This window comes from Gymnoscopelus microlampas, assembly GCF_963454915.1.
Source record: "Gymnoscopelus microlampas genome assembly, chromosome: 17".
Lineage (NCBI taxonomy): Eukaryota > Metazoa > Chordata > Actinopteri > Myctophiformes > Myctophidae > Gymnoscopelus > Gymnoscopelus microlampas.
The window spans coordinates 20,915,565-20,933,798 of NC_139954.1; the positions used below are offsets into that span (position 1 = coordinate 20,915,565).

At 40.9% G+C, this 18,234-nt stretch overlaps 3 protein-coding genes across 4 annotated transcripts; 1 reads left to right on the forward strand and 2 right to left on the reverse strand.

Moving 5' to 3' along the window:
• Window positions 1-1,003: 1,003 nt before the first annotated feature.
• On the forward strand, window positions 1,004-7,173 carry LOC311064353 (rhodopsin kinase GRK1-like; the record flags this gene model as incomplete). Its single annotated transcript, XM_084084185.1, has 7 exons — window positions 1,004-1,705; window positions 2,469-2,596; window positions 5,577-5,734; window positions 5,920-6,003; window positions 6,289-6,413; window positions 6,535-6,736; window positions 6,884-7,173. The coding sequence occupies 7 exons, from the start codon at window positions 1,004-1,006 to the stop codon at window positions 7,171-7,173; spliced, it is 1,689 nt and encodes a 562-aa protein (XP_083940311.1).
• Window positions 7,174-9,957: 2,784 nt separating this feature from the next.
• LOC311064740 (protein-lysine methyltransferase METTL21C-like) lies at window positions 9,958-12,139 on the reverse strand. 2 transcript variants are annotated; one of them, XM_084084668.1, is made up of 5 exons: window positions 12,086-12,139; window positions 11,357-11,498; window positions 11,006-11,169; window positions 10,800-10,917; window positions 9,958-10,620 (listed from the first exon to the last, which is right to left on the reverse strand). In XM_084084668.1, the coding sequence occupies exons 2-5, from the start codon at window positions 11,481-11,483 to the stop codon at window positions 10,223-10,225; spliced, it is 807 nt and encodes a 268-aa protein (XP_083940794.1). In that variant the 5' UTR covers window positions 11,484-11,498; window positions 12,086-12,139; the 3' UTR covers window positions 9,958-10,222. The 2 variants fall into 2 exon arrangements, with proteins under 2 accessions (XP_083940794.1, XP_083940795.1); XM_084084669.1 differs by having other exon boundaries at window positions 11,357-11,486; window positions 12,086-12,128.
• A 2,365-nt stretch (window positions 12,140-14,504) lies between these two features.
• LOC311064781 (C-type lectin lectoxin-Enh2-like) lies at window positions 14,505-15,766 on the reverse strand. The gene is made up of 3 exons (XM_084084721.1): window positions 15,634-15,766; window positions 14,973-15,084; window positions 14,505-14,641 (listed from the first exon to the last, which is right to left on the reverse strand). The coding sequence occupies exons 1-3, from the start codon at window positions 15,700-15,702 to the stop codon at window positions 14,574-14,576; spliced, it is 249 nt and encodes an 82-aa protein (XP_083940847.1). The 5' UTR covers window positions 15,703-15,766; the 3' UTR covers window positions 14,505-14,573.
• Window positions 15,767-18,234: the final 2,468 nt, after the last annotated feature.

Consider the following 18,234-nt stretch of genomic DNA (forward strand, 5'->3'; position numbering starts at 1 on the left):
CCTGCTGGTGGCGCTACAACAGACCAATGTGAAAAGGGTGACTGAGTGCCAGTCTCGGCCATGGCTTTGGCCTGGCATAGACGCAAATGAATGCATACATTTACATATCTTCTATTGTGATGCCAGATTGCACATTGTCTGAAAATCGACAGTAAACACTGAGATTCTCAATTTGCTGCACATGTAGTAGATGACCCGACTCAATAAATGAAATATTCAAATGTAAGGAAATACACTTTTTTAAATCAAGATATTCAGGAACCATTAAAATGTGATACATTTTAAAGGGTTTAATCTCCACACATTGATTTTTGTATTCCTCACTCAATGTATGTAGTCTTATTAGGATATATTAACATTTATTAGCACAATCAATGGACAATTTCTCTGGAATACCACAGTACATTCCAAACTGCAAACCATGACTTCAAAGCAATGGTTCATTGACCTTCACCAACACTGTAATGCTGAAACTTGCAAAAGTTAAGTGGTTTTCTTTTTTATATTTAGATGCTCTCCTACTTAGGCATTCAAACCCCATTTACCACAAGCAACATTTAAGTAGTTTGCCAGTTGGAGTTTGGTTTTCCTGATGTCTGTGGCAGCCTAATTGCACCACCTGTCTGTATCGCTCTGTCTCAGCAGGAGCTTGTGCACATTGTCTGGGGCATTAAGGTGTTAGTGGATTACTGAAAGGTGTTGACTCAGGTATGTGTGTCTGTGTGTGTATATGTGCACACTTGTGTCTATGGGTGAATGCGTAATGTGAAGCGCTCAACGCAGTATGCCTAGGTCGTGTGAAGACACTAGTCTCAAATCTCCCCTTTCTCTTTCATGCTCCCTCTTTATGCTCCATCGCTAGTAGCTTGTATTCTCGGCTGTTGATTCCTTTAGCTTTCTCACCCTAGCCCCCTCCTTTCACCAGCTCACACCTGTTTGGACTCCCCACCACTTCTCTCCCTCAGGTTTCTCTTTACAGTGGTCTCTCTTTAAGTCGCTCAACATGGATATGGGTAGCCTAACCACAGTGGTGGCCAATTCTGCCTATATTTCTGCCCGTGGAAGCATTGATGGCAGCTCAGCAGTCAAGAAGTACCGAGACAAGAAGTACCATGATCGCCTCAAGCTTCCGCAAATCACTATATGTGAAGGCCTGAGGGATACCTTGGATTTGGCCTTCGATTCAATCTGCATGGAGCAACCTATTGGCAAGCGCCTGTTTAGAGAATTTCTGGATGCAAATCCAGAATACAAGGGGTCTTCTTCTCTGTGGAGAGACATTGAGGCCTATGATCTGGAGGAAGACCAGAACAGGGTGCAGAAGGCCACCAAGATTGTCGACCGCTACATGGATCCCTCTGCCAAGCGCTACTGTTCCTTCCTTCCGGGGGACATCATAGCTAAGGTGAAGGAAGACCAAGGGAGTGCCTCGGATGGACTGTTTGCCCCAGCGTTGGCCTCGGTTCTGGATTATCTCCGCGGGGCCCCGTATACTTTATTCCTGGAGAGCGTGTTCCTGAAGAGGTTCCTGCAGTGGAAGTGGCTGGAGATGCAACCCATGGATGACGACTGGTTTCTAGAATTTCGTGTGCTTGGGAGAGGGGGGTTCGGGGAGGTGTCTGCCTGTCAGATGAAGGCCACAGGGAAACTATATGCCTGTAAGAAGCTCAACAAAAAGAGGCTGAAGAAAAGGAAAGGCTATGAGGTAAGACAAACCAGACATAGATCCACAAAGGTTAAAATGTGGCATGGTAACTGGGCCAGAGGTCCGAAAATGTAATTAAGTATTATTTAAAAATGGAACTGAAATGTGCATCAAATGTCAATGTTCCACAATATGCAGAATATGTAGGCAGGACATTTCTCCAGTATAATTGAAATCCAAAGAGATCCAAAAGAGACCAAACCGTTTTTTCAAATTTGGTGTGTGGACCCTTGCTTCTTTTATTTCCAGTGTTGTTGATACAATATTTGTAGTGGTGTTTGCCTGGTACACAATTATGCTCATGTGGCATACTGTACATATATTATGGTTATTAAATACAGTATGTGTATCTGCCTGTTCTGCTCCAGACAAAGAGATCTGCAATGAGCAGGATATATAGTATGATAGGGTTAATCATGTTTGTCCTGCCTCTCTTCTGGCCTTAGCTCATGGTATTAAACACTGAGACAGGGATAGAGTGATTACTGAGAGCTTTAGTGAAAAGCCGTTCTGAATGGATGATTATATGTTGCCCTTGACTCATCTGGGGTCATCGTTTGAAATTCATTCATATCTCCCAAATAGTTTCACAAGATGACAAAAATAATCGTTTATCTTAAGTATACACTTCCATCAGCACATTTGTTCCATTTAACCCTGTGAGCTATGTCTGACCAATGTTCACTTTTCATTTTGAACAAAAGAAAATGTCTTGTTTTGACATACTTTGTTCAGCATTGTTGGTCACAATCTTCTCCTGTAGGGGGCAATGGTGGAGAAGAGGATTCTAGCCAGGGTTCACAGTCCGTTCATTGTGTCTTTGGCATACGCTTTCCAGACCAAGGATGAGCTCTGTCTGGTTATGACCATCATGAACGGAGGAGATCTCAAGTAACTTCACAGTCTGATGCAAAATTACACTTAAAAGCACAAACACAGCCATGCAAGTGGGAGATGGGACAGTTAAAACACCTTTTTTTTTCTTATTACCCCGTTACTATACGGTTATATCATCTATGGATTTCAATGTGGCAGAGAGTAGCCTACCTACAAATGTTTGCAATGAAATAGCATAATCATAATCAATCCATTATTTCCAACAGAGAAAGTTAGTGTTGATTTTAAGTATCTGTTGATTGCCCACATGACAATCAACAGTGATAACCAGTCCCACCACTCAAAGCTAATGGCACCAATCAACTTAATTTAATACAATGATTAACTCTGGGTTAATTAATAATGGTGTAATTATGTTGCATTTAAATAAGATATCAATCAACTAAAGTGTGGACTGTTTTTTTAAGCAAAATCACAATTGCGTTAAACAACATAACATAACTAGTTTCTATAGTTATAAGAGAAATGCAGTCACAAAGTCACACAAGTCTTTTAAAAAAAAGATAAAGGGAACCCAATTAAACAACTGGGGGGGGGGGGGTGTCATAGATGGTCATTTATGTATTCAGGAAGATTATCCAATAGTATATTGTGAGTGGCAAAAGTGTGTGAACCTTTGCTTTTGTTGCAACTGCAGCTAAAGGGTTGGGCTAACTGTTGATTAGTCCATCCTATTGGCTTTGAGGAATTTTACTCCATTCCTCCATACAGAACAGTTTAAACGCTGGGATTTTGGTGGGTTTCCTCACATGAACTACTCACTTAAGGTCCCTCCACAACATTTCTATTGGATTAAAGGGGGCGGCCATAGTTGAGAGGTTAGTGAGCCCGCCTGGTTGTCCCAGGTACGATTCCAGGCCAGGCCAGCAATGTGTCGATGTGTGTCCCTGAGCAAGACTCTTAACCCCTAATTGCTCCCCGAGCGCCGTTGTTGTTATAGGATGGGTAAATGCAGAGGACGAATTTCACATATGTACATATACATATACGGTGACAAAAACACCCCAAGGAGTGGGGACTATTCTATTCTATCTAAGGGATATTTCACTTTCAAACATGTCATTTTGACGTCTACTCAGGCTTTTGTGAGCACCCCAGACACATTTTAAGTTGCTTGATTCAGTAATTAGATATTTGATATTAATTTGATCAGACACGCCCCCTTCCTATATAAACCCATTGTAACTTCAAACGTCAACATTTTTAATCATGTTAGATTAAAAAACAAAAAAGCCATGTGTTTTTTTAGACACATATCCTTGGTTCTGGTGACTGATATTACTAATACATTTTATTTGTAACGCAATTCATATTTTACACAAATCTTAAAGTGCTACATGGTATAAATAGTGAAGAAAATAGCTAGAATAAAAAATAAGAAATGAAAGAAATTCAGATCTATAATAAAACAATGATATTGTCCTAATGTGCGAGGGGGCTGTGTCTTTTCAATTACCCTCTTGATTTATTTTGTATAACGTTTTTGAAAATTAAAATAATTAGATAAAAATATAAAGTAAATGAAACACATAATTGAAAAGACACGGCCGACTCACGTATTGGATGGACAATATCAGTCACTAGAACCAAGGATGGGTGTTTTCAATGAATCTAACATGGTTAAAATGGAGTTTGAGGTTACAATGGGTTTGTATAGGAAGGGTTAAAATGGAGTTTGAGGTTACAATGCGTTTGTATAGGAAGGGGGCGTGTCTGATTAAATATCTAAATACTGAATCAAGCAACATATTTAAACTGTCTGGGGTGCTCACAAAAGCCTGAGTAGACGTTAAAATGACCCCAAACATGTTTGAAAGTGAAATATCCCTTTAAGGTCAGGACTTATATTGACTTGTCCATTCCAAAACATGAATTTTATTCTTATTTGTTCCATCAATTATGGTGTGGTGGTGGGGAATGCTACCATAGTGCAAGTGAGTTAGTGAAGCAGCCACAACAAGCCTGACTCCTCCCCCAACCAATACTGGCTCTTTTGGTTTCTGTCCTCTGTCTGTTGCTACAGGCAGACATGTAGTTAAAGTGATCACTAACATGCATGTTTCAGTTTTGCTTTAATGTGTTTGGCATACAGTATTGTGTGAATGTGAAACCCTAACTTTTTGAGTCATCCCGTGGCGTGCGAAGGTAGTAAGTAGGGTCATGAATCAAAATCATTTTAATATGCAGCATGTTAATTCCTGTTCTCCCTTTGTAGGTTCACCTACTGCTGTATTTCTCCTTGTTTTGAGTTGTCTTTTTTGTACTTCTTGTCAAACCAACTGGGTTGTTTATTTGTGTGATTGAAAAAATCTGACTCACCTAAAAATCCTAGAGGTTCTCACACTTTTGCCACAAATGACCAAGTAAATACAATATTTGTTTGATTTGTTTAATTGGGTTGTTTTTATCTACTTTTTAAATCTGATATTTTAAACTTAATAAATGCTAGTAAATGATGTGGAGTTTGAAAACATTCTATTATGGACTAAGGTTTTAAAATGTGTTTTGTACAGGTTAACAATTGTTAACTGTAACACACACCCAAAGAAAGTACAATTTGTCAGAGCTGCAAAACTTAGGTTATCATCACTAATTTGATGGCTGTAGTTTGCTACAGAAAAAGGACACATTAAACTCAGATTTGAACCTAATGCCTGCTTGCTCTGGGGAGAAATATATTTTTTACCTTCAGGTAAAGATTTGCAAGGAGACCAAATAATTATAAAATAATTTGATTGTTATTGCATTCAATTGCACAGTAAGTCTAGGATGCAGGGCCAGGCTTTGCTTTTTCTAAGGACATTATCTCAAAAAAGCACTGCGCAACAGATTGTCCACTATTTCTGCTACAGCTCATAGAGACACGATGTTACAACTGTTCCCTTTCTCTGCCACATATACATATCCAAGTTTCTACATTACAGTCTTTTTATACACAAAAGGGAGACATTCTCTCATTCCCCAATTACTTTAGATACCATATCTACCTGGTGGATGAGAACAACCCGGGGTTTGGTGAGCCCAGAGCCTGTTTCTACATTGCCCAGATCATTCAAGGCCTAGAGCACCTCCACCAGAAGAGAATCATCTACAGAGATCTGAAACCAGAAAATGTGCTGCTTGATAATGAAGGTAACTACAGTATCTTGAGGCAAGTGCAGTAACATATACAGATATATATATCTGCTCATCTGTGTGTATGAGATGTACAGTATTTATGTGTGTGTGTGTGTGTGTGTGTGTGTGTGTGTGTGTGTGTGTGTGTGTGTGTGTGTGTGTGTGTGTGTGTGCGCATGCGTGCATGTTTCTTCCGTTAGGGAATGTGCGCATATCTGACTTGGGTCTTGCTGTTGAGTTAAAAGAAGGTGCTACACAAACCAAGGGCTATGGTGGAACTCCAGGTTTGTCTCACCTCTTGTATCTGCAAAGCTATTAAGCAGTGTCATGTTCTTGGTGTTATATGATAAGTATTTTTGTGGTAGCCTACAAGCCTCCCTCTGTCTTTGGTGTTTCGCCTAAGTGGGCGTGGTTTTGAGGTTAGGTTTAGGCATAGTTTTTGTGAGGTTAGGATTAGGGTTAGGGATAGGCATATAACCACGCCCACTTTAGCAAAACGCCAAAGAAAGAGGGAGTCCCACTGTACCAGTAGACTACAGCAGTCTAATATCTTAAATTCCACCTTGCAGGGTACATGCCACCAGAGATGCTGAAAGGTGAAAAATATGACACGTGCGTGGACTACTTCTGCCTTGGGGTGACATTGTATGAGTTCATTATGGCCAAGAACCCCTGGAGGGTCAAGGGGGAAAAGGTAACGTCTTGAACGGCCTGAACATTTTGTTCGTCATTTTATTCAAGGCATAGATTTGAAAGTCTTTGTGACACTCTGTATTTGAAAAAGTCATATTTGGTCTCGTTGCTTTACCATCCAGCTTGACCGTGAGGCATGGAAGGCACGAGTTACTACCAAGGTAGTAGAATATGAAGAAAAATTCAGCGCAAATACAAAGTCCTTCTGTGAAGGGCTCCTTCACTGCGACGTTGAAAAGAGACTGGGCTTTAAGAACGGAACCTGTGATCAGCTCAGAGAACACCCCTTCTTCAGTGATATCAACTGGAGGAAACTGAACGCAGGTACTATATTCTCTGATGTAAACTGATGCCTCACGTTTCCACAAATCTTGCTGATTTGTATTGCTGTGTCCATAGTACATTAGATCACCTATGTTTGATACTCCAGTGTTGGATTTGCACTATAAGACACCCATCTCTTGTCCTTAGGTATCCTGCCTCCTCCTTTTGTCCCTGACCCTAGAATTGTGTATGCCAAGGGTCTGGATGATGTCGGGGCTTTCTCCACAGTGAAGGGGGTGGACCTAGACGATCCTGACACTGTCTTCTTCGATGAGTTCTCTTCAGGGAACATCGCCATACCCTGGCAGGAGGAGATGATTGAGACAGGAATCTATGGGGAGCTCAATGTGTTTGCCCCTGATGGCAGCCTTCCCACCTCAGATGATACAAAGGACGCTGTAGAACCACCAAAGTCATCTACCTGCTGTGTGTCATAGAGGGATGCGGTCAAGGCTCCCCCGATCCAAGCCCACCTATAGCTTGGGAGGGGTACCGAGAACCAATGCCAATTTGGTACCGGTTCATAATTGGTCTGAACCAAAATACCAATAAGCTCCTGGACAAATGGTGCTGCTATCGGTATATGACAATTCATTCTATGTGTTTAACAACCATAAGCTTTACTGGAGTTGGCTTCTCTGGTATACTAACAGCTGCCGCGATATATTTGAATGTTTCTGTTTTCCATCAGAGAAAAAGGTGGCATCCACAACTACAGGACAGTCTCTGTCAGTCTTTGTCCCTCCGGTCCCTGTTTGTTCACAGTAAAAACACAATAGCCTCTGCAGTATTATAATAGATACCACAATCACAAACTTTCTTCTGTTCTGCTTTTTGTATAATTAGAAGAAACTGTGCAACAACAACAGCTCTAATACGTCTGCACTCTGTAGCCATAGTCGATGGAAATCCTCGATCTGCTGCAATCACTATTCATGGAGCCTGTGAGATAAGAAAGCACGAAAACTCTGGTGAAGAAGTCCATTTATTAACATGCATTGATGGGACACGAATACATACAGAAGAAGGGGAGACTTGAGCTCAGTGAATCATGGGAAGATTAACAATGGACTATAAAGTTTGTCAAAAAGGAAAGTTTTAATCCTACTCTTAATTGTAGAGTAGGTGTCTACCTCCTGGTGTGAAACTGGACGATGGTTCCACTACTACTTTTGGAAATTCAAGGAAAAAGAAGTAGTCCTGCATTCTTGACTGCAGTATTCTTGTGGGGTAATAAGAGAACAATGAGCTATTTACACTATGATGGTGCCTAACCATTAAGGGTTCTGTATATGAGACGATATCAATTATATTCTGGATTCTACAGTGAGCCAGTGCAGAGAAGCTAATAGGGGAGACCTTTTTCTTTCCTTGCTCTTCACAGTACACATGCAGCAGCATTCTGGATCAGCTGGAGAGTCTTTGGAGACTTGTTGGCACAGCCTGATAATATGGAATTGCAATAACCAAGCCTGGATTTAGCAAATGCATGGACAGTTTTTCTACATCTTTTTGAGGCAGGATGTGCCTGATTCTTGCAATGTTATGTAGGGGCAAAAGAGGCATTAATTGACATTTGTTTCATGTGGGAGTTAAAGAGCATACTCACTGCATCCTGATAAAAGTCCTGACTTTCAGATTCGTTATGGAGGTGCTGGTGTTTCTAAGCTATTTAGGGCCAAGCACAATAACTTTATTTTTTGAGTTATGTCCTTAAGACATGCCTGAAGATTAGTTAACTGATTGGTTACATCTGGTTTCATTGATAGATATAATTGGGTCTCATCCGCATGTGTGTTTCCTAATATTACCTAAAAGGAAGCTTATATAAGGTGAATATTATTGGCCTAAGCACAGCATTTAATTAAATACCGGTATAAAGTCTACTACAGCACTATCAGATTTCAACATGAATTAAGCTACTATTTTGTAACCAAATACTTTTTGGTATGCCTCCTAAAAACGTGAGCCATATTTTTAAATAGTCTTTGCTTCTGAGAAGCACAAGAACTATAGTTCTTTGGTATAATATTTTAAAGTTTTTTTGTATTGGGACACTACCAGACATTATTGCGATTCGTCCCCTCACTAAAGTAATACTACTGTTGAACTGTTAACTCTTTTTTTACCACCAAATTATGGGGAGATGTATCAATAATATCAATATTGATAAAATCTCAATGATATCCAACCCTAATAGCTGGCCACAAAGCACAGGCACTCGGGTGGTTAGACTGTGCAGAATGAAAGATTCCAACAGCGATCTTCTCAACCCTTTCATTTAAAACCTACAGTAGTTTATGACTGAAAACTGTTTATTAATATTTTTCTGGTTCTGATATTTTTTATCAGTAGGCACAGAATTAAAGTCCATGCCGATGTTGCCATTGAGAAGGACTTCCAACCTGCAGTGGTTTGGTGATGGAAAAATATAACTTCAGTACATTATAATGACATATTGAACTCATCATTGCTGTGTGCGCATGTATATGTGTGCATGTCCATTTTTGTGGGGGTGTGCGTGCATATTTGTGTGTATTTGCGTGTACACATACTACACATGCGTTTGTCCATGTGTATGTTGTGGGCAAAGAGACACTCCCCATATATCTATTATATTATATCATTTACAAGTAACATTTTGAGTGTTAATTTAAATGAACACAGAGTTAAATTACCACTCTGTATTTTACTAAGTCCCAATGCTTCTGGTTTCACAATGCAAGATGTATATTAAAGCAACTGTTTAGTTATGTGGTATCTGTGGTGTGAACTGACAAACGGATGCTCTCTAGCATGTCATTTCATGGGTTATTACCTCATTATCTCATCTTCTAGTTTGTACTTAAAGCCATTTAATGTATTTGTTTTCTTTAAATTGAGCTGAATGTCTCCTAGATTTCACAAAATGTTTAAAACGGTTGTCAAATATTGTGACTTTTGGAAATTATAAAAAAATGACAAGTCACACTGCTTCATATTTTTGAAAGAGATCTACATTTTCTTACGTTTTCCTGACATTCCTTTTTATGTGTTCTATGCATAAATGTCAGAGCACCTTTGATTAAGCTTTAGTGCAGGCTAGTAAATAGAGGCTCAACGTGAATATACTTGACATTTTCCACAAATTGTTTAGAGCAAAGCATTTTATTTATAAAAGTGTTGCATAAATCAAAAAACATCAAATGTATGAAAGAATATGGCAAATAAAATTGCTTAACTAATCATAAATATGAGTTTAGACCTTTTCTCCATTCTGTTGCACAGGTTAGAAGAGCCAGGTTGAAATGTAATTTAAGCGTACAGTCAAAGCTCTATTCATGCCAATAAGAGAGAAGTTCAGCTTTCATTCTTTCTGGGATCTTAAGTGCCTTTTTTGCAATTGTTCCATACTGAGAGATCATCCATCACCTGCTGTACAAAATCCTGGTTCACACATTGTGTTATTTCTCCGTCCCCTCTCAAATCTCTGTTATTGTCTCTCCCTCACTCCTTTGCAGTGGCCCTGTATATCTTCACCCCCTCCTGTGGTAGGTCAGAGAGCAGTGTGGTGTGGAAGTTGTTATTAAAACTCTCTGTGAACCTCAGGTCTGACTGGAACCGAACCTTATTAGCCCACAACAGTGTTGTTCCACTGCCTGGTCGGCAGAAGTGACGCATCGTTGCCAGCAGGTCGTCGAGGCAGTCATGGTGATAGACCACATCTGCTGCTAGCACATAGTCGTAGTGACAAGAAGTGTGTGGGAAATCCCTTTCCAGGTTTTGACCCCAGGAAAGAGCCACCACCTGAGGTGTGTAACGGCAGCGACCCTTGGTGTTCCTTGAGAGGTTAAAGGACAGGTTGGACAGGATGTCCGGCAGGTCAGTGGCTGTTACCCAGGCACCTGGGGAGAAGACAGTGTCTTTCACAATAAATCAACAGAAGTACAGAAATGAACCATTACAAACAGAGAAAGAGTCATTCCAGCCTAATTTATACTTTGTAAAAAATAACAGATGAAAATCTGTTCTTTTCGGTCGAGGGATGCGGCTGTCGTCTGAATATAAATTAGGCTTGACTCACCAAGCAGACATGACACAATGGACAGCAAACCAGTTCCAGCTCCAATTTCTAGCACAGCTTTATCCATGAAGTTCACTTGTTGCTGGTTATTCTCCAAGAACTGGCCCAAAGCCACTGCCTGCACAATCAAATGGTCATTATCATCCCTACTAATCCAGGCTTGTGAAAGCCACATATCAGTGCTATACAGTCATTTCCAAACTCACCCCAGGCCAGATGAGAGCCCCATATGTGTCCAGAGACTCTCGGATGCTTATGTGATGTCCAGCAAAGATGAAGGACTCCTTTCCTAGTGCATAGTAAACGCTAGGTTCCCAGACATTCCTTCGATCAAGTGCCTCTCCTGCCATCAGTTTACGATCAGCCACAACTGCAGAGATGAGGATCACATCTGTGACCATATACTGTGTACTATCATGTGTTACAGTATACTTTTACAGTAAGAGAATGTTCACACATTTGCTATTATTTCATAAACAATAACCAGAGAAAGTTAGAATGTTCTACTATCTATTCTCATGGATTTTGAGCAGTATTTTTTATTGAGGATATGTTACCTTCGTCTCTTTCCTCCACCTGTTGACTGTCATCCAGAGTCTTGTCTCTCCCAGCATCCAACATCATTCTCTCCTTCCCATCATCCCTCTGTTGGTTGGATTGGCTGGCTGCGGATGACCTCTCCATGAGCTTAAAATTAAGCTGTTGAAGATAGTTGACAGTTCTCTTGCTATAGAGTACATTTTGACTTTGGGTTTGAGTTATAGAGTAATAGTTTGTTATAATTTTGTGATACTCCCAAAAAGTGTGATGTGAGATAGTGGAGCCATATCACACCTCATGAATCATTAATAAAAACATTTTTGTTGTTCACGTCAAATAACTGTTCAAACCACCGAATCTCCTTGGTTTGTAGGGCATGTGTTCAAGAGACTGAAATATACACAGTGGAGTAAAAGCTCTATTATCAGTGCAGAATAACACAAATAGTTTGCCACTGTAAATATCTATCCTTCACAATATCTTTATTCGTTTGGGCTCTTTTGAAGTACATTAAGCATTTATATTTTCATGTTTTACATGTAGGTGTTAAAACTCTATCTTGCATTTTATTGTAAGACACTAAATATATACAGTATAACAGCATGTTGGTTACAGGTTAAACTAATTAAAATAATACTATATTAAAAACACTGTTCAGAACTTATAAACTATGCTGTAGTAACTCCATTTGACAAATGGTGCAATTCTAAGGTTTCACTACAAGGTTAGAAAGGTTTGAGACATACTTGTATAAAGCAGCAATCTCTTTTTGATGTGGTTCTCCGTTTCTGTCTCCGTTTCTGTCTCTGTTTCTCTCCCTATTCCTCGCTGTTAGACTCTTGTGTTTATAGGAGCAGCATCATTTCTGACACACCCCTGAAAGAGACAGGGTTGGGGTGAGGGGGCATTGGCACTCAGAAAGGAGAGCCTGGTGGAAAGTTGATGCACAGGGGTGGGAGTGCGAGTCACATTCTTTAGATAAATCAAATTAAATCAAAGCCTCTTTTATATTTTCACATATCCCTTGTCCCACTCAATATTTCACAGTCTGTTAATAAGCTGCATTTGTTGCCTTTTGTGGTCTTAAAAAGAAAAGAAAACAAATCAGAATCTATTATTTTAGGTATGCAACATCAGCATGCCATTTCCTTCTTTAGAGCCCATTTTCAATGGCTTGACAGAGGAGGTTTTGAGTCCAAATTGAGATATTGAGGTAAGAATCTTGGGAACAGGGAGTCTATGGTTGGTTGTTTTATTTAAACCCTCTAGACTAAATAAACTGGACCTGCATTGGCTCTGTACTTGGACCGCTTTCCCCCGTCTACACCAAATCTCTTCGCCAAAAATAGCAGATCAACAGGCTCCCAACCTGTAATGGACCCTTGTATTGTGAGCTTTTAGATCTGCATTTTTGTCCAATATTCCTTCCAGAATATGGATGCTGGTGTTCAACTGGTTCAAGTATTTATTCAAAGAGGAATGGTTAAATGATTTGGTTTCCAAATATACAAGCCGTTTAAGAATAGACCAGTCTGTGTAGGCTACTACAGGCAGAACCCATGCTGTTGTGAAAAGTTCATGACTGAATGAGAATGGAGTGGTATTTAATCCACTGATTATGTTTGTAAACCCACTGTCGCTCACTCAGGGACAGCTGTGTCAGGATACATCCCCCTGCCACCCCTGTGCATGAATACACACACTCTGTCCTACTCTCTCTCTCTCTCTCTCTCTCTCTCTCTCTCTCTCTCTCTCTCTCTCTCTCTCTCTCTCTCTCTCTCACACAAGTTACTCATGAAGCTAGAACATGTCCTGAAGTGACACAGTGTAAACTGTGAAGTACCACTGACTCAGTCCCATCTACACGTCAAAATCCTGAGTGTTAGTTTAACTCTGAGAGTGGAAAAATAAGACCACAAGGGTCTCAGAGTTAAACACTCTGTCAAGATATCAAACCACCCGTTTTAATGTTTGACACTGACACATATGTTCTTTTAGCAACTGTGACTAACCAGATCAGATTATGCGCTCAGTCTAAAAATACTATTAAATTCTATACTGTAGCTGCGCCCGTGTAGGCTAATGCATCGTAAAGCTCCTTCTGCACATACAGTAGAAGTCCAGTAATATACTGGAGCAATAAAAGTCACATTTCCTGGTAGAAGAACAATCGGATTGCTTCTCATTAAATCCACTTTACTTACTTACTTTGGTGATGTGACAGTGTGTACTGTCTTGATTTATAGCCTACTCATTTATAGATTTATGTATGACTGACTCTTTGGGTTGTCATATAAAACAAGATTGTCTATGTGTGGGTGTGTATCTGAAGTGGCAATTAAAATAGAAGGGTAAAAGCATAGTCAGTCTTCACTTGAGACTTGCTAATCCCCACCTCCATCTCAGTAGATCATGAAAAGGCTGTGGTGGACATTGCGGACAATGGAAAATGAGTCATACCCGCACAGCAACATGTGGGTCCCTTCAGGCTTACTGGGAAAGTTAATGGGTGATAAGCTTCTCTAATGATGAAGGGGAGGTGCATATTGGAATACAGCAGCACTGCAGCACACAATGCTACATTCATACAGGAACATTTATCAGGCACAATTATCCATAAAACAGTCAAGCAAACCATGAGCTCTAAATGTAAAATCTGGCTGTGAGCAGTCTTTGAGACCAAAGGATTGTTGTCACAGGTGAAGATCAGCTTCTATGCCAGAGGGGCTCTTTCCTGATCCTGCACAACAGACCAGGGGCGATATCAGGACAGGATGCCATTTATGTGTTATGATTCAATAGTGTAAACTACAGATGTACACATTTTTATTGTTGTTGTCTCTGGCAAACACTCTCATCCAAAGCCTGAGCACAACCAAATGGTGAACTAAGTGCCAAACAGAACAGAACAACACAGTAAAGGGACATACAGCATGTCATCACAGCACAATCTTAACAATATTCTTGTCTTTATTACTTTATTTACAGAATGCTGCATGCTACAAACAAAGCAAATACTGTTTTTATTTAATTAAATATGTTACTAAAAGTTCCACAGATTGAGTATACCAAGTATATGCAAAAGTGGCAGACATATTTCTGAGGCTGCCAACTGTGACTGAAGATGTTAGTTTGACAAAACATAAAACAGTGACAGAGGAAGCTCTAACATTCGAGGTTGTGGGAGTCGATTTTAAGGTTTGAAGTACACTCTCTACTCATTCACTATTGTTTCTAAAGAGGATAGGAACAAATGAACGCCCGAAGGTCCCAGCACGGCATATCATTGAATTTCCCATTTCCTGAAAAAGACACACAAACTGTGGATCAGAAATACAGCAGCAGAAAGTTGAAATATAATAACCATAATCATAATCATCATCTTTGTTTATAAAGATTTTTTTTATTATAACACAGTTGTTAAAACCCTTTACATAAACAATTGAATAAAGCAGTATAATTTGAAAATAGTTCAAAAGTAAACTGAAGAATAGTAGGAACAAAGAACATTATTGAACAAATATTGATAAATAAATAAAATAAGACATGATAAGAATGAATAAGACACAGGTCAGTGTCAAGTACATGTGCAGGACAGAGATCAACAGTATTGTGAAGACGTACCAGACATACCAGCTGCCAACAGCTCCACACAGTCCTCTACATCTGCTGTGTTATTGGGTTCACCAGGCAGCCAATCAGCATAGCCCCAGTGGGCACCATCCAACCAGATAAAGCGACCAGTCTGACAGATAAGATGAGATAAATACAGGCTTATGTTATTCATTCTATAGGCATGCACATGCTGCTACACAGTAAAATCCTCAGTGTCATTTAACTCTGAGACTGGTCCATTTGGTAACATTTGTACACCCTCTGAGTTAAAAAGTAATGATGAGGATTTTACTGTGTAATTTAATTTAAGAAGGAAATATAAGCAATAACAATGCAGTGTATTTTATGCTTTGTTGACAATATATCATATCAACATGCACTCTGGCTTGCGCACTTGTGTGTACAGACATACGTATGTAGGCTACACAGGCTATGCCTGCACACACGCACACTCACACACACGCACGCATGCACGCGCGCACACTGCACACACACACACACACACACACACACACACACACACACACACACACACACTCCCACACGCACACACGCACACGCACACGCACACGCACACGCACACGCACGCGCACACGCACGCACACACACACACACACACACACACACACACACACACACACACACACACACACACACACACACACACACACACACACACCTCCAGGTAGCGTAGTCCTCCAACCCAGGTGCGTTTGTATGCCCCATTGTACTGAAGCATCATGTTCATCACTTGTCTGTGAATATACTGGTTTGTGATGGAGGCAAGATGGCCTTTGGGGAATTGTTTCTGGCAGAAGAACTGGAGAAGAGTAGATTAAAGATTAGATTATGATTCACTTGTGGATATAGTGCTAGTAGTGTTTTGCATAAAGACAAAATATAACAATGTGAAAGTCACTTGCCTCGGCATCAGCAGCCTGCTTTGGCCCTTTGAAGAACTGGTAACATTTCCCTTCAAAGACTACACCGTTGCAAGACTCCCGCCCTGTGGCTAAGAGATGGAATTGCATTTTCTTAATAGCTCTCTCTTTTTCTCTCTGTCCATCAGTGTGTGTCCACCATGTGTGTGCGCGTGTGCTTGCGTGCGTGCGTGAGTTGGTAGGAACTCACTCTCCAGATATACCTACAGACTGGTTGTTAGAGGGTTTCAACAACTCGGGCCAAAAGGCTGGCAAAGTATTGTGCTTTCTCTGCTATAACTGGCAGCCACCATATGGTGGAGACGCTGTTACTTATACCCATTGCGTGCGTGCGTGCGTGCGTGCGTGTGCGTGCGTGTGTGTGTGTGTGTTGCTAGGAACTCACTCTCCATAGCTAACTCCCCCTCTTCTTCTAGCAAAGCCCTTCTTTCTTGGTTCAGTTCCATCACTGGCTCCTTATCCATCATGACCGGCTGATATTCAAGGACTTCATTAGTGAACTCAGGCTCTGCCTCCATGACTGATTCTTCACCTGCAAGCCCCTTATCTTCCAGTTCCATGAAACTGTGAAGAAACTGTGGCTCTAAAGCCAGATCGTCCTGTGGCAACTCATCCTTGTTGTTAAGTTTCTCTCCAATCATGATGTCCTCAGAGAGTGGCTTCAACTCCACGATTGGTTCCTCTACCATCATGTAATCTTCCTCGCTGGGACTTTTTCCCACCTCAAAGTCCAGGTTAGTCTCCACTTCAGGCTCAAGGTGCATCTCATACTCAGGCCACGACTGTAACTGTGCGTCCTCCTGAAATTCTGGATCCACTTGAACTTCTGACTCTACTGGAACCTCTTTGTCCATCTCTGGATACAACTGGACTTCTTTCATCTGAAACTCTGGGTCCGTCTGAAACACTGCATCCAACTGGACATCTTTCATTTGAAACTCTGGATCGACCTGAAACTCTGGATTCACCTGAAACTCTGGATCCAACTGGACGTATTTCATCTGAAACTCTGGATCCACCTGAAACTCTGGATCCAACTGGACGTATTTCATCTGAAACTCTGGATCCACCTGAAACTCTGGATCCAACTGGACGTATTTCATCTGAAACTCTGGATCCACCTGAAACTCTGGATCCACCTGAAACTCTGGATCCAACTGGACGTATTTCATCTGAAACTCTGGATCCACCTGAAACTCTGGATCCATCTGAAACTCTGGGTCCATCTTAAACTCTGGGTCCTCCTGATTCTCTGGATCCAACTGAGCCTCTGTCTCTATTGCAACCTCTGGTAAAACTTCAGCATCTAACACTGACTGCTCTTGTACTTCTGGTTCCTGCTGTTTTGCTACATGCCATTCTTCAGGATTTTCCTTTTCAGACAGCTTCTGGTTTACCTGGAGGTCCTGCACATCAGCTAACTTTGTGTCTACTAGAAGACTCAATTTTGCTGATGGCACGGATTTGTCCTGCTTTTCTGGGCTTAGTATGACCGGTGGCCCATTTACCTCCACCTCCACATGACCCTGCACTGGAACCCAGTCTGCAACAACAGGACTGTGGTCTCCTTGTGGTAAGGATGGATTTTCTTCTGCGATATCAACCTGAAAGGTTGGCATCCCCAAGGCCACTGCAAGATGGAGAACAAAACAAAACTTCTTCAAAAAATACACCATACACAATTTAGCATTTGAAAATATGAAAAAACAACAACTGTGGTATTCTGTTTCTTTTCTTTTCTTGTTTTGTTTTTTACGCACATCACCACAACTCTCCCCTCTCTGTCTGTCTGTCTGTCTGTCTGTCTGTCTGTCTGTCTGTCTCTCTCTCTCTCTCTCTCTCTCTCTCTCTCTCTCTCTCTCTCTCTCTCTCTCTCTCTCTCTCTCTACATGCCGTTCTTCAGGATTTTCCTTTTCAGACAGCTTCTGGTTTACCTGGAGGTCCTGCACATCAGCTAACTTTGTGTCTACTAGAAGACTACATTTTTCTGATGGCACGGATTTGTCCCTTTTAAGAGGGGAAAAAGCACACCGTGAAAACGAGGTGCTTTATCGTCTCCATCTTATCAAGACAAACCTCAGAAGTTCCTGGCTGTACTGCCCCCAAACACAGTAAACAGGAAATTATGTTAACTTATACCCCCACACCCCCACACCTCACCAGGAAATGGCTGGCTTATATAATTTTCACCAGTTTCTCATTGGTTTGTACATGACATGCTATAAACGTCTGTCGTTAATGGTAAAACTAGCCTGATTATGTCATAAACCTAGTGTACTATGACACAAAGCAAAGGCATAACAATTCCAGGGTCCCCACACATTTTTAGCAATGAATTT

Coding starts and splice junctions, on each gene's coding strand:
- LOC311064740 (XM_084084668.1), bottom strand. CDS start 11,483: ATGGAGAGGTCATCCGCAGCCAGCCAATCCAACCAACAGAGGGATGAT. Junction 11,170..11,356: donor GGTGGAGGAAAGAGACGAAG/GTAACATATCCT, acceptor TCATCTCTGCAG/TTGTGGCTGATCGTAAACTG. Junction 10,918..11,005: donor GGGCTCTCATCTGGCCTGGG/GTGAGTTTGGAA, acceptor TTGATTGTGCAG/GCAGTGGCTTTGGGCCAGTT.
- LOC311064781 (XM_084084721.1), bottom strand. CDS start 15,702: ATGAACATGATGCTTCAGTACAATGGGGCATACAAACGCACCTGGGTT. Junction 15,085..15,633: donor GAGGACTACGCTACCTGGAG/GTGTGTGTGTGT, acceptor CTTATCTGTCAG/ACTGGTCGCTTTATCTGGTT. Junction 14,642..14,972: donor TGTGGAGCTGTTGGCAGCTG/GTATGTCTGGTA, acceptor TGTCTTTTTCAG/GAAATGGGAAATTCAATGAT.